General features: G+C 34.8%; 1 protein-coding gene, 1 long non-coding RNA gene and 1 pseudogene across 5 annotated transcripts; 2 read left to right on the top strand and 1 right to left on the bottom strand.

Annotated features, from left to right (window-relative positions):
- Positions 1-3,549: 3,549 nt before the first annotated feature.
- Positions 3,550-5,835, bottom strand: LOC107960010 (uncharacterized). Its single transcript, XR_001701052.2, has 2 exons — positions 5,284-5,835; positions 3,550-3,867 (listed from the first exon to the last, which is right to left on the bottom strand). It is a non-coding gene; the product is annotated as an uncharacterized lncRNA (long non-coding RNA).
- Positions 5,836-5,976: 141 nt separating this feature from the next.
- LOC107960009 (14 kDa zinc-binding protein) lies at positions 5,977-8,524 on the top strand. Of its 4 annotated transcripts, none has more exons than XR_001701051.2 (7): positions 5,979-6,118; positions 6,207-6,265; positions 6,347-6,451; positions 6,698-6,784; positions 7,090-7,237; positions 7,534-7,703; positions 8,054-8,524. XR_001701051.2 is itself a non-coding variant. In XM_016896206.2 (7 exons), the coding sequence occupies exons 2-6, from the start codon at positions 6,234-6,236 to the stop codon at positions 7,648-7,650; spliced, it is 489 nt and encodes a 162-aa protein (XP_016751695.1). In that variant the 5' UTR covers positions 5,979-6,118; positions 6,207-6,233; the 3' UTR covers positions 7,651-7,653; positions 8,054-8,524. The 4 variants fall into 4 exon arrangements, 3 of the variants coding, with proteins under 3 accessions (XP_016751698.1, XP_016751695.1, XP_016751697.1); XM_016896206.2 differs by having other exon boundaries at positions 7,534-7,653; XM_016896208.2 differs by having other exon boundaries at positions 7,534-7,665.
- Positions 8,525-8,761: 237 nt separating this feature from the next.
- Positions 8,762-22,633, top strand: LOC107961016 (uncharacterized; annotated as a pseudogene).
- The last annotated feature ends 3,987 nt before the right edge of the window (positions 22,634-26,620 follow it).

The raw sequence follows: 26,620 nt of genomic DNA, 5'->3' as shown, positions 1-26,620 counted from the left end.
AAAGTTGAGTTCTATTAGCTAAATGTGTCTAATAGCTATAGAACATTAAATTAAAGGTCCTTAGTTGATATTAGACCATTGACATGTTGAGTGGACATTAATGGGCATGAAATGGATGTTTAACATGTCTATGAATTAAGGATAATATAGTAATTTAAGAAATAAATAAGTTTAATAATAAAACAAACATTTGTATCATCTTTCTCCTTCAATTCTCCACCGAAAATGAAAAGTTTGAACAGCCACGAAAGCTTGAGTATTCGGCCAAGATTGGAAGTTAATTAGGTGAGTGGTTTTTGCTTAGTTTTTAATGATTTTTACGTTTTTGAGATCGTTGCTTATAATCTAGCTAGCTCGTACCTCCGGTTTCAAAACTATTAAAGTCTTTGAATGTTGCCATTGTTGAATGCATGAGTATTTTGATAATTGATGATGGAAAATAAATTATTGTTGTTGGATATACATGTTTTGTAAAGTGAATTTTGGTAAAAATGTCAATTTTGGACTAAATTGTGAATTATTGAAATTATGTGGTTGAAAGTGTAATTATTTGGAAAATATGGGCTGCTAAGGCAATAAGAAGAATTCGGCTAAGCATGGGTAGGATGAAATTGCATGAAATTGTAATTTTATGTGATAAGGACTAGATTGCAAAAATGTGAAATAATAGGGGCAAAAGTGTAATTTTTCCAAAATATGTAAATTGTGTTAAATTGAATGAATTAATAATTAAATAAGTAAATTTTGTTATAATATAGATTGAGAAAAATGAGATTTGGATCTAGAATAGGGGAAAACAAAGTATCAGATTAGTTGACCTAATTCGTCGTTGTAGTGAACGAGGTAAGTTCGTATGCTAATAAACATATTTAAGTTGTGTTATAAATGCTTATTTACCATTTAATTGAATTGAATTATATATGTTTCATTATCACTGAATTGCTACGAAAGTTGAACGAGCAAATACAAGCAAGAATCGATGAAGTTACGACATCTGAAAGTCTCATACGAACCTTAGGAATAATATAGAATACAAATGTCATGACATTAGGATTACCGAGATGTGATTACATATAAGACTATGTCTGGGACATTGGTATTGTATTGTGATTATGTGTAAGACCATGTATGGGATATTGGCATCGTTATATGATTTCGTGTAAGACCCTGTCTAGGATAGTGGCATCAATATATGATAAGATGTAAGACCATATCTGGGATATGGCATTGTATGAGCTTTATGTGATTTCCAAGTATCCTTAACGATTCCAAATGTTTTTACTGGCATACTCAAGACTAGAAGGAAAATACAATTGAATTAAGTGATACTGGTTCGTACAGAACTTATATGAGAATCAAATGAAGGTAATTTCGTAAGTTTTTAGTTTATCGTGTATATGAAATGAGAAAGATTTATGTATAAGTATGTCCCATGCCAAAATGTGTTTATTTGGCTATAATGAGGTATGAATTGAATGATATGTCAAATATGAGTTATAGTAGTTTTAACTAAATATACATATGGCACATAGTGTGCGAAATACCGTTTTTTGATGATATTTCACATAATTCACTTGGCTAAAAATAAAAAAGGCGATGGTAATTGAATTGAATAAAGTTTAGATATATAATTGCTTATGCATATGAAAATGTAAATGAATTGATAAGAAGTATTCAAACCATATGTGTTTTGAATGAATAAACTCATGAAAATCTTGATTAACTATATGCATGAATTCGAGATAGAATGGTGCAATCATATGAATTATATCATGTTTTGAATAATGGTTTTAAATACAGTTATTTAATAATATGAGTTTATTACCATACGAGCTTACTAAGCTTTATAGCTTACTTTGTGTTATTTTTCTATATTTTATAGTGATTCAGACGTTTGCTCGGGTTGGAAGTCGGTGGAGATCGCATCACACTATCCGGTTTTTGATTTCAGTATTTATACACTTGTGACTTGGTTATATGGAATGTATAGGATTGAATCTTTTTTATAAAGGTTTTGGTGATGTATTTGGCCATTTTATATGGCTTATTAATAATTTATGTTTGATGTGTAATTTGCCTTGTGTAGTGGCATAATTTGGTATGGTTGGTGATGGTTCAAGTTGATCATTTGATCATTTGGTATATGATGAGTATTTACTTAAGAAAAGCATGATTTTAGACTTGATAAGTGAATGGCTAATAAATGATTTATGAGTCAAGCTTTGTGTGTGATTAATGGTAGTAAAAATACATATTGAAATAGGCTGTATTGATGAGTATGATATGTACTTTGGTATATGATTGAATAGGTGAGTAATGAGGAATGAATCATGCTAGTTTGGTTTGTGTTTGATTGTACAAATAGTATTGATTTGAGTTGATGAAATGGATAGAATTGGTAATGTAAGTTTGGTGCATGAAATAGCATGGTTTGGCTACTTATTAATGTATTGAAATAGCATGAAATGTGGTGTTTTAGGTATGCTTGAGAAGGGTGAGAAATGTGGCTTTAACCAAGCCTATTTTCTCTCCACACGGCCGAGCACACGGGCGTGTGGCTTGACCGTGTGTGACACATGGCCTTGGTACACGGCCGTGTGTCCCCTGGGGTAGCCCTTCGATATTAAGTTAGTATACCCTATAGGTTTGGCACGGCCTAGATACACGGGCTTGTCTACTGGCCGTGTGAGACACACGAGCTGGCACATGGGCGTATGGTCCGCCATGTGAACCAAGTCAGTAACTCCTCTAAATTTTCCACGGCCAAGGCACACGGGCGTGCTGTATGGTGCAAGTCAGTATGTATGCACTGTTTTCACACGGCCTATGACACGGGAGTGTTTGGTGGCCATGTGAGGCACACGACCTGTTCACATAGGCGTGTGACCCTTGTATGCATGAAAATTTTCTAAGTTTCCCAAAGTTTTCAAATGTTATCATTATAGTCTCGAACCTCTTTTAAGCATGTTTTAAGGTCTCGTATAGCCATAAACGGGACAATGTGAATTTGTTGGATTGGTTTTATATATGAATGTATAAATGTATATTTTATGTATGTGAATGATGTGTATTGATCGGTAATGCCTCATAGCCCTATTCCGGTGATGGATACGAGTTAATGGTGTTACACATTTAGTCACAGCGTATGACAATTTAGCTCTTGAGTTTATGAAACTTAAAGTGGACTCTATCACCACTCATCAGATACATGGATTTCCAACACACCACACATAGACTCGTAGAGTCAAACATATTCCATAAGCGAAGCATATAGCTAACGCTCTCCAACAACCACGCATACATATCCCAGTGAATGGAGATTGGCTCACATTCCCTTATCTCTCCAAAACTGTTCCTGGGCCATAGCGTCCCATATATCACAACACATATACGTGAGTACTCACAATCCTATGACATGCCAACTATATCCAATGGTCTCTTTAAGTCACAAGGCCAAAATATCCATATTGTCATCAAATATTACTTACCAATTATCCTCACATATTCACCGCACAATCATATCAATAGCATATTATACACACTATCACATGACATAAATGACATACCCTTATATTTACTGTCACAACAGTAATAACAACATGTTCATATTTCATCACATCATAATTCTTTTTATCACAGTTCGTAGACATTTATCACATATTTAGCATAGGTAAAAGAACACTTACACTTGGAACTTAGAGAAGGGGTTTAGGCTACCTCTAAATTCCCGAATACACAATGAATCATATACGAGCAGCGATCTAAAACACTCACCGAAATATTCGCTTTTGCTGAAAAACTAAAAGCTTAGACATGCTTCCCTTTTGCCTTTATCTCTACTCGTTGAAAGTCCTATTGACTCTGACACTTCAACAAGACAAACCACACATATATTCAGTCAACAATCAGTCAATAACTCACCTCAAACAACCACAAACACAAGTCTAAGCTACATTCTTTTCTAACCAAAGCCTTTAGCACGATAAACTTAAAATTTGAATAACTCAGTCTACGCTTAATCTTTTCGCAAAAAATAAATTCTATTCATCTACATATTCATCTACGACCAATTCCCAACCTTTAAACTATACAAAATTATGAGTTTTAAGGTATTTAAATTTTTCGACAAGTTTTGGCCATTACAATGAAAATTCATTAAAATCTGAGAAATCCTTGACGAAACTTCAAATTACTTTAGAAAGCTTCTAATCATATTAAAACTAATTCAAAAACACTTTAAAACCAATTTTTTATCTACAAACTTGAAATTCACCATTAAAGACTTGATTTTCGGCTTTTAATCAAAAACATGCGATTTAACGGCTAAAAATTAAGTTTAAAGAACTAAATAACATTTAAAACTAATGGGTAGATGATTGGTTACCTTCGAGAGAAGAAAAATGGAGATTTGATGTAAATTCAAGAAAATTCACACTTGAGGAAAATGATGAAATTGGTGAGATTTTCGGGTAATTTCTTGAAGATTTGTAAAGGTTTAATACTTGGAAATGATAGGAATTCAAAGTATTATAGTTTAATAGTCAAATTGAGAGAGTGAGGAATAGCAAACGACGACAACACTAAAGAGATGGGAAGAAGCATTCGTGAAATTGACTGGGAATGGGGGTTTATTTAGGTTGATTTTGAAAAATTGGTTTAATTCTTCATAAAGACTCACAACTTTAACCCTTTTACAAATCAGTCCCTTTTCTAAAATTAAAAATATTTAAAACTCATTTCCAAAAATTGACTTAACTTTATGAAAACCATTGTCAAAAAAATTATCGAGTACCACCCTTATGAAATTTCGAACTCATATAGGCTAAAATTCCTAAAATACTCTTAAAATTTTTAAGCCCTACTTTAGGTTATGACAATGAGTTAAATATTGAATGGCCCTATGAAGTCTCAAACTTAGAATATAAAGAGTATTGGCATATATTTTTTCGAATCATTTAAATTACCATTGCAAGATTATGGCTTGTGCAATTTGGGCAATATGGACAACAAGAAATAAAGCAATTCATGAATGGAACAGACGAACAATTCAAGACACAACCCATTTGATCATTTCATATATTCGAGAATTAGATGCAATCAACCAAAAATTACTTGTTAGGAGGGTGGAGACTGAACAATAGAGGCCGTCAGAGATTCTTTTTGCAAAGATTAATTATGATGTTACTTTTTAAAACCATACAAATAGGTCATGTACCGATATTGTGGTTAAAAACTTGAATGGTTTGGTGTTAGGATCCAGAATGATACTAAATAATCACATACCTGCGACTTTTGCTGTGAGGCTCTTGCATGCTTCCAAGCAGTTCAAAAGGGTCTTGATTTGGGTTTCCCGAAGGTGGAGATTGAAGGTGATGCACTCAAAGTGGTGAAAAAGCTTCAAGCAAATAGGTAAGAGAGATATGAATTTAGTGCATATATACTATGGATTTGAGATCACTTACTGAGAATTATCGAAGATGTATTTTCAGACATGCACCGAGACAGGGGAACGGAGTAGCACATCTCTTAGCTACAGAAGGAATAAGGAGAGGAGAAACAACTTATTAGTTAGAAGAAATGCCTCTGTTTGTTACTGATGCAGTGCAGAGAGACCGATGGTTGACAGACGTGCTAGATTATACTGTGATTTCGTTGGTTGCTTGAAGATAGTCCCTAAAATCTGCTTAATCTTAAGGGACGATGATGATTCAGACAAACTGCTATTTTCATTGCTTTCTATGCTTCGAAAGGAACTTTAGAGCTCATTTATTTTGGTTGGGTTTCTTTTAATTAGGATTGGGGAATATTTCATTTTTTGTGTACTTTTCTATATTTGTCTTATTGTTTGAAAATTTGTTCTCTTATTTAATAACAAAATTAAGCTATTCCACTAAAAAAATCCATTCATATATATAATTTTTTTTATTTTATTTTTAAAATAAAAAATAAAAATACTCTTAAATAATATAATTTATTTTTAAATAGAAATATTTTTTAACCAAATTGGCGTAGGTCTCGTGAGATCAATTTCTGTAAGACATTTCCAACTCTTACCAAATTCTTTCAAATCCTTCTCCTTCTTCTTCCGTTCTTCATCTTCTTCTCCTTCTTCATCCAGGTAAATTTCCTCCTTCTACTTCTTCCGTTCTTAATCTTTTATTTTCGATTTGTCTTAGCTGTGTACGTCGCATATCTTCTCTTCTCAGGGCTGCTGTTTCATTTCGCTCAAGTCTATGGCTGCTTTCACCTCTTTCTCTCTTCTTCGGTACTCTTTTATCTGTTTATATTTTGTTAATGTTAAGGACATAATGATAAAGTATTGATTCTGGATATTTGATTTGGACAGTAATTATGCAATGACTGGAAGGATTGTTGCAATTGTGAGAGCCTCACCACGACTCTCTTCTTTTCCCACCTCTATCGATTTTCTAACACCAAATCACTCACGCAGGTATTTTTCTTTTCTTTTTATTTGGTTGGAAAGTTCTCTTATTTCGACATTCAATTGATGATTACTATTATTCTTTTCGTTGTCAATTGGCTGATCAATGAAATGGGGGTAGGGAGAAGGTTTAATTGGGTTCTAATTGTAGTTTTTTTGGTAGTCTAGCCAGCCAGAGAAGTGAAGAAGAGCTGTACAGATTATATGTTGAATTTTTATTGGCCTTTCTTGATACCTTCGAATCACTCTTTGTAGATATCTATGTCGTGTTAGTCCTACACATGATGAAGAGGCTGAGGCAAAGGCAGCTGCAATCAATGCTGATAGTGGAGCTCCAACCATGTATGTATCATCCTTAACACCCTGCTTTGAATTCACATTCCAGTTCTAGCCTGGAATTTGTTATGTATTATGTTGTTGCCGTTTGGGATTTCATCTCCCTCTTAATAAGAGTTTCAGGGAAAAAAGTCATAACTTTGGGAATAACTTGAGATTTAAGCAAGCTATTTGTAATTTTGTATTGCTAAAATTTAGACAGAATTGGTTCTGCTGATAACTTCTTTATGAGATATTGAAGAACGGGGTCACATTGATTTTGCTATTTATCATTGTACTGGTTGTTGATTCTTTTTTCCCTTCCTATTCAGATTTGACAAGATCATAGCTAAGGAAATTCCTTCAATCATCGAGTATGAAGATGATAAAGTCTTAGCATTCAAAGACATCAGTCCGCAGGCTCCTGTTCATGTTTTGGTGATTCCAAAGTTTAGGGATAGGTTGACACAACTTGGGAAGGTGTGTTCTAGGCCTGTTATCTATCTAATTTGTTTTATTTCTGTTGTATAACTTGGCTGGACTGAATGTGAATTTTTCTGTTTTAATTGATTAAGTTCACCTTCGCAATCATATATACAAAAAAAAGTTCACCTTTTTCTGCTTTTCTGCATTTTAACCACGTGTAAATGATTTGGATGAACTTAGAGAAGAACTATCTGCATACCTGATCCATAAACCTTGCTTCGGTTTTTCTTGAAGCAGTTTCCCTAGATGGAATACTGACCTGGTTTAAATTTCTGGTTACAATTTGTCAGGCTGAACAAAGGCATGGAGAGATACTGGGTCAACTTTTATTAGATGCGCCATTATTGAAATTATCATATCCATCATCCTTGGCTTCGTCCCAACCAGCCCAACCATTATTGCTATGAGAAGTAGTCACCTCTGTAGTACCTTCCTTCCTGTTGACAAACCTTCTCTGCATGTATTATTCTGATGTTTTCATGGTTTATAAAATCTTTTCATGGTTTTTGAACTTATAAGTACAAGTTAAGATGCATGTATCTGGTTTTGTTTTAAATACCATCTTTGGGTATTAGTTGCATCTTATGGTGAATGAATTATTTTATTAATAGATCCCATTTACTGTAGTAAGTTCTGAGCATGGAGAAATATGAGTGCACTCTTTTAAAATGGCTTGCAATTTGCAAGTGATCAAGAGATGCTATATTTGGTTTTGGCATAAACCGAGGACTAAATAGTTGTAGGTGGGAATAAAATAAATGAATTCTACAAAACAAAAATGTTTTTAATTTGATGACTCTATTTGTGCAGTAAGGGAGAAAAAGACTGGACAAGAAGAATTGGCAATGATCGTCATTTAATCTGTATAGAGGATCCGTTTGTGGTATCTCATGACCTTGGTCGAGTGGTGGAGAAGTTCAGCATTAAAGTTCTAAAAGAAGAGTTTGAACGAGCGGTTGATGTAATGCAGTATGATCCAAATCCTTGGATAACACTCTTTGAACCTTACGACCCTGGGTAACAAAACCTTATTCAGGTGTGATAGAAAATCAATGGTTAAAGCTATTTGGTTGGTTTTTGTAGTCAGTGTGCTTTGCATCCCCAATAATCTTCAATTTTGACCTTTTGAGTTCACATTCATTTTAAAGAAGTTTAAGCTTATTATATGTAATCAAGAAAAAAAATTTCCAAACATTTTACGGATGGATGTTAAACAAGTTGTAATTAATTGATTAATAGTGTATACAAATTTCTGTATGATCCAAACATATTCATATCAAATGATTGTGTTATATCGTATTTCTCTCTTCAAGTGAAAGAAACAAAATAGTCTTATTATATAATATTTTATACAGATTTATTCAAACATCATAAAAATAAATTACTTTTAAAAAATAAGCTATTTTTTAAAAATTATTTTATAAAAAATATTTTACCGACAAACAAATGAAGATTTAATTTTCTTTAAAAAGGTGAAAAGGGATGTTAGCTATAACAAATCCAATAAGAATGGCATGAAATGATAACAAATAAATTAAAAAAAAAGGATGGCGGGCCATTTTCTTAGTGGGTCCTTACTTTCTTCTCAAAACTAGCCGGAGAATCCGACGGTTCCTTCCCGTTTTGAATCCATATTTCCCAACAACTACCCCCTCCTCTTCTCATCTTCCTTGCCATTTCCTCTCATATTTACAAAACAAAAAAATAAAATTCACTCAACAAAAACAAATAATTATCCCTCAGAACACACACACACAAAAAAAAAAAAAAAAGAAAGAAAAAGACGCATACTCGCTAATGTTCGCCAAAATCTTCCATAAACATGGCATCTCATCACATTCTAAAAAACCTAAGGTGTAATTTAGAATATTTCTTTCATTTTTTGGTTGTTCTTAAATATCAAATTTTAATTGCATACCTAAATTTAAAATATTAAATGAAGTACAATTCAGCTAGAACTTCGATGATATGCTGAAATGTTCAGTTTTTATTCTGAAATTTTTTTAATGAAACTCTTTTTTTTAAAAAATTATCGTGGCAGAAGAATGATTCAGGAGGAAGCTTGATGTCAGCAAATTTGAATCCCCGTATGACCGTACACTATGGAATACCGGCGACGGCCTCAATTCTGGCGTGTGATCTCATCCAACGACTCGTAGCAGTTGGAACATTGTTAGTAATTACTTAGTATTTTGTTTTGGTTTAAGTATATCTCGAATTTTAAGCATTCATTGAAATCAAACATTGTTTATTTCGTTTTGAAGGTAGTTAAATTTGTTTCTAGTTTAGTTTAGAGATGCTTTGCTAGTCAAAAAGTGCACTAGTTTTGCGGAATTATTAATTGTGTTTGATTTAAATTAAAAACATTCATTGAAATCATTGTTTAATTCATTTTGGGGTATATTATTTTATTTCTGTTTCTAATATAGTTTAGAGATGTTTTGGTTAAACGAAAGTTTAATAATTTTGCAAAAGTGTTGATTTTGTTTAGTTTAATTATCCAAAAGTTAAGCAATCACCGACATCAAAATTGATTTTAAAGTTAGTTGTTTCCGTTTCTGAATCAGAGATGTTTGCTTAGCTGAAAGATGAAATACTTTTGTGAAAGTATGATTTCTGTTTGATTCTGTTTTGGTAAAAAAAAAAATCTTAATGAATTGAATTATTTTATTCTTGGTTTAGGGATGGGAGGATTAAAGTGATCGGTGGCGAATATGTAGAAGCGCTTCTAGTGTCGCCTAAGCACATACCTTTCAAAAATTTGGAGGTTTGTAAGTTAAATCATTAAGTCTGTTCTGTCAGTTTGCAGGTGTCCATGTTCGCTATATTTGATTGTGTATTTTGACAATCATAGTGAATTTGGCTTTTATTTCGAATGCATAGACATTCTAGCTTCAAGAAGGTGTTCGTTCATCCATTTCTTTTTGTTGTCTTTCCTTTCTGTGATACATTTCTTTTTCCTTGACAGTTTCTACAAAATCAAGGTTTTCTTGTTAGCGTGTCAAACGAAAATGAGATTCAGGTATTTGATTGTTCATTCACCTTATTATGTGTTTATTGAAAAGGTGCTTGAATTGGAAGCACCATGTCTAGCTGCATGACTTTGCTGTTCAGAACGAGTATATATATATATATTCTTTTTTGTCTTCTGTCTCACTGTTTCTCTGCTTTACTTGTATTCTGGCTTATATGATTGCCTTAATAATAGGTTATTGATGCCCACAGGTCTGGGATTTGGGAAAATGGCAGATAGCTTCGAGCATAAAGTGGGAGTCGAATATAACTGCTTTCAAAGCCATTCATGGCACCAGCTACATGTATAAAGCACTTTGTATCCCTGTTTACACTAACGCCATTATTTAGCATTTCTTTCCTGCAGATGTTAGTGATGTAGTTGGGTACGACATCATTACCCTGTCATTATCTTTAGGTATCTTGGAGATGAGCACGGAATGGTGTATGTTTTAAAGTATGATTCTGACCAACGCAAGCTTACCAACCTGCCCTATTATGTTCCCACAAATGTTATAGCTGGTACTGCATTCATTGTTTTACCGTAATTAGTCTTTTGGAGTGAAAGTTTCAGGCTGCAATTTTCTCATATTGGCCCTCGCCTAGCTCCCTTGTTTTGTACATGAACCCTGTTAATCCAAGTTGAAACTTTAGAATTTTGTAATTGGTATATGATTGTGCTCCTAAACTTTTCTGGTCTGGTACTCTTGAAATTAAGAATGTAGAATACAGATTGACCTTTGGATGTAGCCATCTACCTTGATTGCACTGTCTGAGTATTTATTTAGCTCTATAATGTGGATTGTCTGCTTAATATATTACATTTCCTCAACGATGCAGAAGAGGCTGGAATTTCATCACCTCATCCTTCTGTTGTTGGAGTTCTCCCCCAACCTTGTTCTCAGGGAAATAGGTAAGAATACCTGCTGGAACTTTCTCTTGTTTATTTTGGTTTTGCAATACAGACTGTTAAGTTAGATATAGAATGACATTTTATTAGAAGCCAATTTGAGGGTTATTGTGAGGCCAAACATCCTTTCATCAAACAAGAAATAGTAGCATTTTATGTCTCATATAAATCTGTTATATTATCCAACTTGTATGCTAATCTCTGTGCATGCGTATGGGGTGTAGAGAGAACTAGGGTTGTGGCCTACATAGGTGCCTAACCTCTTAAAAGTCTAGGGTTGTAGTCTTGAATAAGAACAGGATAAAAGTTGGTGGTTAATGTGCATAATATGCTTTTTGGTTCATTTTCTGTTGTCTGTTTGCGTTCTTTTGTAGAGTACTGATTGCTTACGTGAATGGGTTGATTGTCATCTGGGATGTTTCTGATGATAAAGTTGTTCTAGTTAGAGGCAATAAGGATCTTCAACTGCAAGGTGAAACAGCATCTGGTTCCCCAGAAAATAAAAACCTTGAGGTTTCTGATTGTGTATCAGAAAGTGATAAAGTGGAGAAAGAGATAAGCTCTCTTTGTTGGGCATCTAATGACGGGTCAATTCTTGCGGTTGGTTATGTAGATGGGGATATCATGTTTTGGGCCCTACCAACTGCTACCTCTGAAAATAATCAGCAAGCTTCAAAATCTCACAAAAATGTTGTTAAACTACAATTATCATCCGGAGAGAAACGACTTTCAGTCATTGTTTTACATTGGTCTGAAAACCAATCCCATAGTGCTCGTGGTTGCAAGATTTTTTTTTATGGAGGTGATCAAATTGGATCTAAAGAAACTCTGACGGTGTGCTTCTAACTTTAGTTTTTCTTTTTTCTAGATATTCATTTTACATGTTTGTTCTTGCTTGTTATAATGACAAAAGGTGCCTTGTTTCACCTTTTTTTCTATTTGGCTTAGCTACACAGTCATACATACAAATCCTTAATAAATCAGACTAAAAGGCCTTAGGGAGGTGCATTCGCCAACCATAATATCTCAAGTTGTAAATATGATGATATGAGATGTGGTTGGCAAGCAGAAATCTTCCATGTTGATATTAAAAATTCCAATTTCGGGTTGTGCTATCATACTGATATTTCCATCAATATGATCTTGACTTAAATTAGAACTCCATAATGAAAAACATTAGTTAGCCAGCTATCTTAATTCTTTTTCGGATAATATTATCCTAGTTATTATAAGTTATAACTGAACTGTAACACAGACTTTTGTTCTCCCATAGAACTTGATTCTTTGTCTCAGTGGCAGAGTTTCAACTTTAGCATTGTATAGTTCTTGTTTGTACTGCATTGCACTCCTCTAACTTTTACAAAGGCTCTAGTGATATTCTTTTTTCAGAAGAGGAGATGCATCAGGAGTCCTGCAAACCAAATCCAGAACCATCATTCTGTTTTAATACAAGTATTATAGCTTTGATCCCAAAAAAGATTTTCTTTGACTAATTTCTTTGTCTTTGACAGATCTTGGACCTTGAACGGCCTTCTGGAATAGAAAGTCTAAAATGTGTCAGCCGTGTGGACATTACACCTAATGGCTCTTTTGCGGATATGGTTTTATTTCCAACTGTTGGAGAGATGGAGAATGGTGGCAGTTTGTTATCCGTGTTGACAAATCCAGGGCAATTGCATGTTTATGATGATGCATGCTTGGCTGCCTTCAAGTCCCAGGATGAGAAAAAGCCTTGTGTTTCTTCAGGACAGTATGTTATGCCAATACCCATTGTTGCTCCATGCATGACTGTGAGTAAGCTTAGTTTAGTTGACAGAGATGGGGAATTTTCGAAGGCTCTTTCCAAGGTATTGTTTGCAAGTTATGAACATGTGTGAAGAATGTTATTGTTTTTGACTTTGTGCGATTTGCACACACATCCAATTACTAATTCCTATTATCTTTGTTTCATTAGATAGTATCAACTGCAAAGCTTAAAGCACCACATACTCCAATTAGATCGAGTAAAAAGTGGCCTTTGACTGGTGGTATTCCTAGCCGTCTTCCTGAAGCTGCAGATTATGAAGTTGAAAGAGTATATATGGCAGGTTACCAGGATGTATCTGTTCGAATGTGGGATGCTACCTACCCTGCTCTTTCACTTATCTTTGTTTTAGGAGCAGAGGTCAGTATCTTTAAATGTTTTAGGTGATCTTGCATCTTTCAGATTAGCACTTCTGACTCATTAGCCACAGTTTAGTTTAATTGACAAGGTCATCCTCATACAGATATATGGAAAGGTTCCAGGCATTGACATTGCTGTTGCAAGTGCACCAGTTTCAGCATTGGAAATTTGCTCCTTCACTCAAAGTGTAGCCATTGGCAAGGAATGTGGTATGGTAAGAGTTGATTGTTTCTATGGATGTCTTTTTCCTCAAAGGCTATCAAGATTTAACGTTATGTTGATTACTTGCTTTTGGGGGAAATGCAGGTTTGTCTATTCAAGCTAACTGGAACTTCCAATGAAATGAGTTTGAACATTGTGACAGAAACAGAGAAAAAAGGTGCCTGCTTGTAGATACATGTTACCTCATGTAGACGTCCTCATGTATCTCTGTTGACTATCATCAGACAAGTTTTTTCTGTAGAGATTTCTTGATAATTGATTGCATTTAATAAAAGTAATTAGTAAATGAGCAGTATGCTTGTAATAGGGTTGAGAATTTAATAGTAATCAGATAACTGAATTCAAAATTTTAAGGTCTGGATTGATTTCGATTGATTTGGTTCTCTTCTTGACTTTTAGAAACTAATCTAGAGCTTTAGTAACAATGATGTGCTAGTGAAAAGCTGGTCATTTTCTGATTTGATCTATTTTTGGTGCTTTGACCTTATGCTATAGTTTAAAATTTTCTCCATTTGGGTTTTAATTAGTTCTTAAGTTGCTTGCAGTCCATACCTTGCATCAAGCAGATGGTCCTCAATGCATGGCCTTGTTCTCGCTCTTCAGTTCTCCTGTATGTTTCCTTCAATCTACAGAATTTGGTAATAGACTTGCAGTAGGATTTAAGTGTGGCCGGGTGAGAATCATCTCTGCTATCCTGATAACCAAAACCATGTTTTAATAGCTGATTGGCAATGCCAACTAAATGAATTTCAAGCTCATATTTTCAATGTCCTTTTTCAGGTCGCAATGCTTGATGTTGGTACATCTTCAGTATTGTTCATTACAGATAGTTTGTCACTCTCAAACTGCTCTGTCAGTTCTTTGGCTATGATATTCTTTACAGATACCAATACCTTAATAAACAACTCAAAAGGATTCTACATCCACGAGTCTGAATGATGGCGAAAAGGGGTTGGCGTTCATAATGACCAGGGACGCTTACCTAGCTGTTTTAGATGGCAGAACTGGCCATATGGTTAGCTGTCAGTCAATACCTCAGAAAAAGAAGTCGAGTGCCATCTCCATGTACATTTTAGGCAAGTCTTTTCTGTTGTGGATAAGAAAAGGTTTCCGTTCTGGCTTTTCATTATTTTTCTTTTTACTGAAAATTATACATATATGCAGAGGGTGGCAACATAGTTTCGTCAACAGTGATCAGTGAATCTAAAAATGAACCTGCACATTCTAGTACTGACCCTGAAATTGCTCCAGTGGGACCTAAATCTGAGACTGCTGCTCAAGTGGCATATCTTGGGCAGAGATCAAAACATTTACTCATCTTACTTTGTTTTGAGGATGCACTGTATTTACATTCTTTGAAGTCAGTTATTAAGGTGCCTTACCTTATCTTTTTCCTTCAAATAAAGTTTGGTATGTAGCATATTATTTTACCTATTAGTGTTGATAGGGGACCTGTGACTCCATCCGGGAAGTGAATCTTAAACAATGTTGTTGGACTTCAGCCATCAAGATAGATGACAAAGAGTGTGGATTGGTTCTGCTTTGCAGGACTGGAATCATTGAAATAAGGTCACTTACTTTGATGCTGCTGTTCTCTTATTGTATTATCCAATCATGTAAAGTTTTTGTGTTAATCTCTTAGAATGGTATATGTATCTGAAGTAGTCTATCGTAAGTATAATATTTGTTGAGTGGAACTGTGGAATTTGGTTTCTATGGGCAGGTCTTTGACAAAGCTTGAAGTGATGGGACAATGTTCTTTGATGACTATTCTTAGATGGAACTTCACAGCAAACATGGAAAAGATGGCATGTTCTTCAAACAGAGGGCAAATTGTACTGGTTCGTGTTTTCCCCCATTTTTTCAGCCTTTAGCTGAGTTTTGGGATTTGATATCTCACCCAACTAACACGTCTACAACCTCTAATATTCTTATACTAATTGTAGATTTTTGGCTTGTCTGATTCTGCAAGTACTAGTAAAAGATTCTCATAATCATCAAATTTGAGCTCCCTTTGTACAGTGGTGCTAATCGCATTGAATGGTCCATGATCTTTTAATACACTCATCATTGTTTTATGCAATGAAAAATGTCCCTTCAAACCTAGCTTAGAGATTTCCATTTAGTAGGTGTTGAACATGGACTGTAAAGCAACAAAGGAGCAACTTGGTGCATTTTGTTTATTTTGTTTATTTTGTTTATTTTTAATATTTGTAATCTTTTGTAATTGAAACAAGTTGGTGTGCAACTTGGTTTCATAATGATAGCTATAATTGAAACAACATAATGATAGCTAATATGCTTTCATAATGATAGCTAATATGCTTTCATCTTTTTAATTATTAATTGGCAAGTTGCCAAATTTAGTGGAAATTGTTAGGTAAACATTCCACTTTTGTAACTCTATATTTTGAAATGAAATGAAAATGGTATGATCATTCGGTTTCAATCAAACATATTTTTTTTCCTTTTGCTTGTTAACCGAGAGCTTATGCTCTTGATGCTTTGTGTTTTTCTGCTTGCTGTTTGAAGAGCTTATGCTCTTAGTGTTTCATTGTTTGGTTGTTGCTGCCATTTTATCCAACAAATGGTAATCAGAGCATCCTATCTTTAAGGACCTTTGTGGTTTTGTTTTAGTTTTCAAAACAAAGTCAGTTTTGCTTCTGCAAAATCAGTTTCAGCAACATGAGCTTTGCACCTCCTCCACCACCAATTTTTGCTGGAGAAAACTACCACATTTGGATAGTTAAAATGAAAACTTACCTCCAAGCACTTGATCTGTGGAGTGCAGTTGAAAATGATGTCGAGCCACTACCATTGAGAGCAAATCCAACCATTGCTCAGATCAAGCAACATGGTGAGGAGCGAGCCAAGAAGCATAAAGCCATGGCCTGCCTACAGAATGGAGTGTCTGATGTAATTTTTACTCGCATCATGGACTGTGACTCACCCAAACAAGCTTGGGACAAGCTGAAAGAGGAGTTCATGGGATCAGACAAGACAAGGCAGCAACAAGTAATTAATCTTAGAAGGGAGTTTGAAAATTTGAAGATGAAGGAGTCAGAAACTATCAAGCAATATTCTGATAGGATTATGGCTACTGTCAATAATATTAGACTCCTTGGAGAAGATTTCAGTGACAGCAGGGTTATTGAGAAGGTTATTACCACCTTACCTGAAAGGTTTGAGTCAAAAATCTCCTCATTGGAGGACTCGAGAGATCTCACAACCATTTCTTTGTCTGAGTTGGTTAACTCACTTTATGCACTTGAGCAGAGAAGAGCAAGTAGGCAGGAGGAAAGTCCTGAAGGTGCTTTTCAAGCAAAGATCAGAGAAGGCTCCAGCTCAAGTCAGAAAGCTAAGAAGCCTTGGTTTGAAAAGAGGGAAAGATCAAAGAAAGATGTCGGTAGAAGGAGGTTTCCACCATGCGTTCACTGCAAGAAGACTAACCATTTGGAGAAGTATTGCTGGAACAAACCAGACATCCAATGCAAGAGCTGCAAGCAGTATGGTCATCATGAAAAGATTTGTAGAAATCAAGAAAAGTCACAAACTCTGCCAGTACAAGCCAAGACTGCTGAAGATCTTCAAGCTCAGGAGGAGCATGTCTTCACTGCCTCATGTTCTACAACCACAAGCACATCCAAATGCAGTTGGCTTGTGGATAGTGGCTGCTCACATCACATGGCATCAAATGAGAGCCTGTTCAAGGATCTTGACAGGAGTTTTGCTTCAAAGGTCAGAATAGGCAATGGGAATCTGATTGAAGCTAAAGGCAGAGGTGATGTTGTGATCAACACTAGTTCAGGTAACAAGGTTATTTCAGATGTGCTTTATGTACCTGAAATAGATCAAAATCTACTTAGTGTAGGTCAGCTGGTTAAGAAAGGTTACTCTCTAGTTTTCAAGAATGATTCTTGTGTTATTAATGATATTCTTGGTAGAGAAGTTGTTTCAGCACCCATGGCAGATAGGTGTTTTATGTTGGATGTGAGCCAACTTGAGAGAAGAGCCTATACAAGTTCAGTTGACAATGCTGATCTGTGGCATAGAAGATTTGGCCATGTCAATTTCAGGTCACTCAATTTGCTGCACAAGATGAGTTTGACAGAGGACATGATTAAGGTTGATGCAAATGAGTCTGTTTGTGAAGTATGTCAGCTTGGTAAACAGGCCAGGTTGCCTTTTCCAGTAAACCAAGCATGGAGGGCTCGAGAAAGACTTGAATTGGTGCACTCAGATGTCTGTGGACCAATGAAGACTCTTTCACTGAATGGCAGTAAGTATTTTATGCTGTTTATTGATGATCTGACCAGATTTTGCTGGGTTTATTTCATGAAACAAAAGTCAGAAGTGTTTGAAGTTTTTGGAAAGTTCAAGGCATTGGCAGAAAATCAAATAGGCTGCAGGATTAAGGCCTTGAGGACAGACAATGGTTCTGAATACTTGTCTGAAAGATTTCAGAAGCTATGTGAGTAGGCTGGGATTCATCATCAATTGACCACAGTGTATACTCCTCAGCAAAATGGAGTATGTGAAAGGAAGAACAGAACAGTGATGAACATGACCAGGTGTTTGTTGTTTCAAAGCAAGCTTCCAAACATTTTTTGGGCTGAAGGTGTCAACACCTCAGTGTACCTGCTCAATAGGCTGCCAACACATGCTTTAAATGATAAAACTCCTTTTGAAGCATGGTATGATCTTAAACCAACAGTTTCCCATTTAAAAGTGTTTGGTTGCATGTGTTTTGTACTTGTCCCTGCAGAAAGAAGAACCAAGCTTGAGAAGAGATCAGTTCCTGGTATATTAGTTGGCTACAGTAGCTGCAAGAAGGGCTACAGAGTATTTGATCCTTCAACCAAGAAGATTTTGGTAAGCAGGGATGTCAAATTCGATGAAGGAAGGTTTTGGAGTCTAGATGGCTCTAACACAAGTCAGTTTGAAGAAGAGCAGATTGACAACAATCTGGAATTGGCAGAAAATGAAGTCAGTAATGCCAATGTAAATGATACTCCTGTGAGAGGGACCAGGTCTATTGCTGATATCTACCAAAGATGCAATGTGGCCATTGTTGAGCCTTCAAGCTATGAAGAAGCTGCAAGAAGCAAGAGCTGGAAGAAGGCTATGGAGGCTGAAATCGACATGATCCATAAGAATGACACTTGGGATCTGGTAGACAGACCTGATCAGAAGAAGGTCATAGGTGTCAAATGGGTTTTCAGGACCAAATTCAATGCTGATGGCTCTTTGAACAAGCACAAGGCAAGGCTTGTGGTGAAAGGGTACAATCAACAGTTTGGCATTGATTTTGAGGAGACATTTGCTCCAGTAGCAAGGCTGGACACCATAAAGCTCCTGTTTGCTTTGGCTGCACAGAAACAGTGGAAGGTCCATCAGCTTGATGTCAAGTCAGCTTTCCTGAATGGCTTCCTTAAAGAGGAGATTTATGTTGAACAGCCTGATGGATTTAAAGTCCAAGGAAAGAAGGACAAGGTTTACAAGCTGAAGAAGACACTCTATGGACTAAAACAGGCTCCTCGAGCCTGGTATGACAGGATAGATGCTTACCTGTCTAAGCTCAATTTCGAGAAAAGTTTGAGTGAGCCAACTTTGTTTATAAAGAAGTCCAAAGATGAGACTTTGCTGATTGTCTCAATATATGTAGATGATCTATTAGTGACTGGAAGCAGGGTCGATTTGATTCAGGAGTTCAAGAAGAATATGCAAGACATGTTTGACATGACAGACTTGGGAATCATGACTTACTTCCTTGGTATGGAAGTAGACCAGTCTGATCAAGGCATTTTTATCAGCCAGCATGCATTTGCCTTGAAAATTCTCACTAAGTTTCATATGGAAAACAGCAAACCAGTGAGCACACCATTAGCTGTGGGAGAGAAACTAAGCAGCTTTGGAAATGAAGAAAAGGTAGATGAAAAGGAGTATAGAAGCCTGATTGGATGTTTACTTTACTTGACAGCAACCAGACCTGACCTTATGCATTCAGTTAGTCTACTTTCTAGATTCATGCACAGCTGCAATACAACTCATTTGAAAGCAGCAAAGAGAATACTCAGGTATGTCAAAGGTACTTTGAAGTTTGGTGTAATGTTCAAGAAAGGAAGTGAGCTGAAATTAATTGGCTACTCAGATAGTGACTGGGGTGGATCAGTTGATGATATGAGAAGTACTTCAGGCTACTTCTTTACACTTGGTTCGGGAGTTTTTAGTTGGAGTTCGAAGAAGCAACAAACTGTTGCTCAGTCTACTGCTGAAGCCGAATACATAGCAGCAGCTGCAGCAGTGAATCAAGCCATTTGGCTTAGGAAGTTGCTATGTGATTTGAATGAAGAACAGCTCGAGCCTACTGAAATTTTGGTGGATAACCAGTCAGCAGTTGCCATCTCTAAAAATCCTGTTTTTCATGGCAAAACCAAACATTTTAAGCTCAAGTTTTACTTTGTTCGAGAAGTTGTCCAATCCAAAGAAGTGAGTCTAATACATTGCAGCTCACAAGATCAATTGGCTGACATTTTGACAAAGCCTCTTGGCACAATCAGGTTTGAATTTCTAAGGAAATCAATTGGTGTTTGTTGCCTACAGTCCAAGGAGGAGTGTTGAACATGGACTGTAAAGCAACAAAGGAGCAACTTGGTGCATTTTGTTTATTTTGTTTATTTTGTTTATTTTTAATATTTGTAATCTTTTGTAATTGAAACAACATAATGATAGCTAATATGCTTTCATAATGATAGCTAATATGCTTTCATCTTTTTAATTATTAATTGGCAAGTTGCCAAATTTAGTGGAAATTGTTAGGTAAACATTCCACTTTTGTAACTCTATATTTTGAAATGAAATGAAAATGGTATGATCATTCGGTTTCAATCAAACATATTTTTTTTCCTTTTGCTTGTTAACCGAGAGCTTATGCTCTTGATGCTTTGTGTTTTTCTGCTTGCTGTTTGAAGAGCTTATGCTCTTAGTGTTTCATTGTTTGGTTGTTGCTGCCATTTTATCCAACAGTAGGGAGTTCTTTTTCATTTGGTTCATACTGAGACTACAGATATATTTTAATGTTTATGAGCAATCACGTTTAAGAAATTCCAGATGCTGTTTTATTTTCAGACAAGTACCGATAATTCTGGGGAATTTCACTGTATAATGTTTATGACTTAGATTTCCTCTTTTCTTTGACCTTGTATGATTTTTTCTATTACTATACTTGCATTTGACTTCGGAATCTCAGTAATACCAAATGCTTCAGCTGAAATCTTATTGACACAGTTATATAGTACTGTATCTGATGCAAGTTTAGTATATTTTGAATTTATAGATAAATGGGTGTGAATTTGCTGCTGTATCTATTCTGGCCCTTGAGAACGACTTCAGGTTTCTCTTTCTCTCTCTCCCTCTCTCCTCTTTCTCAGTGTGTTTTATGTATTTTTATGTTAATTGAATTCGGGTGAGTGTCAATACGAGTATGTGTCCAATACAGCTATCCCAATTTTTTTTTTCAAATTATTTCCTTGTATTTGAGGATCCTTTCAGGGTTATATACTCGTACCCATATCCGAATTTGTGTCGGACATGAATGTTAGACATAAGTGCTTAAAGAAAAATGAAGAATTGGAGCAACATATATGCATTCCACTTGTAGTCTATAACTCTAAAGTTGAGCACTTATTACTTTCCAAAATGTCTTTATGTTGTAGGATTCCGGACTCTTTGCCTTGTTTTCATGATACAGTCCTAGCAGCTGCCTTCGATGCAACTGTGAAAAGTGAGGTTGGTCGGCATTATTCTGTGCTTTCTTTATAATTAGTTGTTTTTCCCTACATGCCGACTTAAATACTGTGGCCACAGGATACCTCCCCTGGGATTTTAGGTGGTATTTTTAAGGGCTTAATAGGTGGGAAGCAGGATAGAAACATGCAAATTAAAGAAGCTTGCAGGAAGGATTTCCCACATTTGGAGAGCATATTTTCTAGTCCCCCATTCTTAAAGCCTTCCACGGCCAGCACGGATGACAAAGAAGTCATCAATCTTAACATAGGTTCTTCTATCTTTGTTCTGTCATCTAATTTTCTTTCTACGTTCTTTTTCCTCACTTGACCCCTTTTTCTCATGCAGATGACATCCTAATTGATGAGAAAATCACTGTCTTCCCTAAATCTGAGACAATTAATAATGATGAGAAAAGTATGCCAGTAGTTTCTTAACACTTCCTGCATTTGTTCTCATCTCTGACTTCTAAACATTCTTATTGTCATATTGTGGATAAAAAACCAGAGCGAGAAAGACTATTTGAGGGTTCAAGTACTGATGCAAAACCAACAGTTAGATCAGTTTACGAGATCAGGGCCAAGTATCGAGGACCGGAGGTAAATTTGATTTCATAAAATTTGTAGCATCAATCAATTGTATTTCTAACACAAAAAGAAAAAAAACTGGTTAACCAGGATGCTGCAGCTGCGGCTGCACGGGCAAGGGACAGGCTTATAGAGCGGCAGGAAAAGCTCAAGGTTGGCACTACTTCATATTAAATAATTCTACACAATCATGTTTTTATTTTCTCTTCTTATGAATTTTCTCACGAATAAGAACTCATCAATGCTTCCTATAATTGGTCATTGATACCAGAGGATCAATGACCGGTCACAAGAGCTACAAAACGAGGCAGAGAACTTTGCATCCATTGCACATCAACTTGCCAGGAAAATGGAAAAGAAAAAATGGTGGAACATATGACCTTGAATGGCTATTCTACATTCTGCATTCTACTAAGGTGGCTTTGATTCTCATAATAAATATTCTTTGGTGTGAAATTGAAGTAATTTTATTTTCTATACAAGTTTTTTTTTTTTGGTACAGATAGCTAACTAGTACATAAATAGGAACTATGTAAACAATTAATCGTATTTTCTTATATAGACCCTTACCAGGAGATGGGCAAGGGTTATAAATGCTAAAATCCGGACTTCAAACCTCTAAATTGTATGAACAAAATAAAACAAACTTGAGGTTATTGTTTAATATGCATCCGACTATTTTGATAAATAATATATTTTGGTTTTGGACATATTCATAGATTGGGTACTAGTATAATTCCAATATATATTTTTTATAATTATAGAATTTAGTAAATAAAAGTTTGAACTTGAACAATTCTTATATAAATTTGATAACATTTTATATATATGATTAAAATGTATATATATATATAGTTAAAAAAGCGAAAGCACAAATGTGAAAAATTAACGAACTTCAAAATTTTAAATTATATGAATAAACTAAAACAAACTTGAGATTATTGTTTAATATATATCTATTCATAAGTTGGGTATGGATATAATTTCAATATATTCTTTTTATAATTATAGAATTTAGCAAATTAAATTTGCGAGCTTAAACAATTAATGATATAATTTTGATAACATTTTATACATAATTAAAATGCATATATATATATTGTTAGAAAAAAAGAAAACACCAATATGAAAAATGAAGTTGCACACTTTAATCAACAAGTAACAAGCTTTTTATATAAATTTTTCTACAACAGAAAAAAGAAGCTAAAAGTAGTTGTAAAATAACAATGCCAACAACTCTTAAAAATAGAATTCACTGAGTAACAGAAAAGCCTATAACTATACACATGAGTGGCAAATTTATTGAAAACGTGGAATAAATATTTTAACTTTTTCTAACGTTGCCTTTCTGTAAACTAATATTGCAAGTGGGCAATTTAAAGGCTTAGGAACAAGTTTTTCTTCAATTTGTGGCATCCATCGAAAAAAACTCCACCAAGCTTCTGAAATATAGTAATTTTGAAGGTCTAACAGCTCAATTTCAATGAAATCGGAACAGTAGCTTCGAGACCACAAATTCGAGCCGAAAATAAAATTTATTTTAATTTTATTACATGGTCCGTATTATATTAGAAATGTCATGTGAAAATTCTGTTAAGAAAATTTTACCGATTATGTGTTTAATTAAAGGAAGGACCAAATCACATAAAATGCAAAAGTTAAATTCTAGTAGCTAGAAGGATTAAATAGCTATGGAATTCAAAACTTGAGGTCCTTTTATGGAATTAGACCATTAAAGAAAAGTATGTAGATATTTTTTGGTGACTCATCCATGGAAATTTAGAAAAAGAGTAAGGACTAAATTAAAATTTGAATTAATTTATTTAATTAAAAGATGATAAAAGAAATATCATCTTATTTCATGTCATCTTCATCCCCAAAATACATGGAAACCCTAGGAGAGAGAGAAGAAACTTTATTGACTTAATTGGGTAAGTTTTATTGTCCCATTTTTAGTAATTTTGATATTTTTGAAACCGAGATAGCTTAATCTATCTATTTGAGGGATCAATTTGAAAAGTTATCAAAATAGGAAAATTATTTCATGGATGAATATGTTGAAAATTTGAAATTTATGGTAGAAAATGAAAGGTTTTTGATAGATAAACAACTTTTACAAAGTGATTTTTGATGAAAACATGATTTAGGGACTAAAATGTAAGGTTGTGAAAATTGAAGAAAAATTCTAAATTTTATAGAATGTGTTGTAAATTTTATAGTGAAATTTTGGTTAGGCTTGGAATGGGGAGTAAAATGTATAAATTTCATTTCCGAGCCTAGGGACGAAATTGGAATTTATGGAAAGGTTAGGGGCAAAATGGTAATTTTACTTAGGATGTAAATTGAGTCCACTTGAATGTGAAATGTGATAAATTGATGAATAAATTTATTTATATAGATCCGAATAACACAAATTCGAAGCTAGATCGAGGAAAAGAGAAAGTTTCAGATTAGTAGATTTATATACGCGAACAAGTGTCGAGGTAAGTTCGTGTAACTTGATTAAGCTTGTAAATATGATAAATTGAATGTTGTGTTGTATGGAATGTGTTTTGTATTTATGTGAGTTAATTTGAATGTTATAACATAAGAAATGTTTACATGCTTGAGATTGTTTGAAAATGGTTAAATTTCGTTTGAATATTAGATTTTGATGGATAAACGAAATTTCCTTATTGAATGAGGTCCTACATTGTTGCTGACGGGATTTAGCCTAGACTGGTAATCTTGATATAATCCCTCTCGAGCATATGTTACAATTAGAATTTAATATGTTACAATTAGAATTTAACCTGGACTGGTAATCCTAATTTAGATCTTCTGAACATATATTACAAAAAAGATTTAGCCTGAACTGGTAATCTTGTTATATGTTATGAGGCTCGAGAGTGTGCTTTTTGATTAAGTGCCCTAATGGGTACTCCTGAATATGAATTGGCAGGTTATTAAATTGTACACCTTGAGTGTACTGTTTGAATATCCACCGAAATTTTAATGATTCAACGAATAAAATACTTGACATGATATGAGAATTATGACCCGAAATGAATGATGTCTTGAAAGAATATAGTATGATGAGCTCATCTATGCTTACTTGATGCATATGTGAACATTTATGTAACTAACTTGTTTGATTAAGTGTATGTGTATAGGTAAATTTTCCAAATTGATGAAAAAGCATGTTTTTGAATGCTTAATGTTAATAAATGTAAAGTAGTAAGTTTTAATTCCTTTTATGCGAACTTACTAAGCAAGTAATGCTTACTAGGTTTTATTTTTCCTGTTTATAGTGCTCGGAAGCTCGCGAAAGTTGGAGATTAGTTGGAGCATCATCACACTATCCACAAACTTATTTTGGTATAAATAGTAAAAATCATTTTGATATAATGGCATGTATAGGTTAACTTGGCCATTGTTGGCTTGAAAATGATGTTTGTAACCTAGCCATTGGAATGGTTAGAAATGGTTTATTTTAGTATTATAAAGTAGGTTATTATGATAAACACACATGTGTTATGTTAAGAATATGTGGTCAAATGATGTTAATGTAACACCCCGAACCCGAGACCGACACCGGAGTCGGACACGAGATGTTAACAAACTTTGAAAAATTTTTCCAGACACTGCCCAGTCTGAGTACTAGTCGCTTCAAAAATCATATCTTGAGTTTCACAACTCGAAAATCAGTTTTGTAATTTTTCCCTGAAACTAGACTCATGTCCCCACCTATTTATTTTTTTCTAGAATTTTTGGTCGGGCCAATTAGTACAGTTTATTAGTCAAAGTCTCCCATGTTACAGGGGTCGACTACACTGACCTTTTCTCATTACGACTTGGATATCTCTCTGCACAGAGCTTCAATACTGATGCCGTTTCTTTCTATGGAAACTAGACTCAGAGAGGAATCCATACATATATGGTATGACCCCTAATTATCTCTGGTCAATTTATAGTGAATTTCTAAAGTCGGAACAGGGAATCCAGAAACTGTTCTGGCCCTGTTCCACAAGAACCCAAATATCTCTTACTGTACTGTTCATATGATTGTTTCGTTACTCTCATATGAAAGTAGATTCATCAAGGTTCGATTACATAATTTATTCACTATTTAATTCCACTCCTACGAATTCTTGTGATTTTTCCAATCCACACCACTGCTGCTGTCAGCCTCTGTTTTCAAAGTAAACCTTACCTATTTTCGGGGTTTCATGGACCAACTAGGGCCTTGTCATGCATATGCCCACATATGATCATACTTAGCCATTCCAATGGCTGATCATTTGCTCAACACTTCCATTCCAACTATAGTTACATCATGAAACCATATATACATTCATAAACACGAATGGTCTAATGCCATACTCCACTTCTACAAGCCATTTTCGCATGGCTGTACACTTATACATTTCATAAAGTACTCGAAAAACAACAATGGGTAGTCCTATACATGCCATATCAAAATTCAACCAAAATAGTACCCAAAAGAGCCTTTGATAGTGTGGGCGACTTCGACTTCAAGATCCCGAGTCCGATAGCTGGAGAACCAAAAATCTATAAAACAGAGGAGCAGTGTAACGAGTAAGCAATTTATGCTTAGTAAGTTTTGAGCAAGGAATTCCAGCATAAACAAAGAATAACACACATTTAGCTAAACGGAATATTTCTTAATACGCAATTTACCGATATCAAACTTGCTT

This window comes from Gossypium hirsutum, chromosome A05 (genome assembly GCF_007990345.1).
Source record: "Gossypium hirsutum isolate 1008001.06 chromosome A05, Gossypium_hirsutum_v2.1, whole genome shotgun sequence".
In the NCBI taxonomy this organism is placed as follows: Eukaryota; Viridiplantae; Streptophyta; class Magnoliopsida; order Malvales; family Malvaceae; genus Gossypium; species Gossypium hirsutum.
This window is presented reverse-complemented; position numbering and strand designations above follow the sequence as displayed.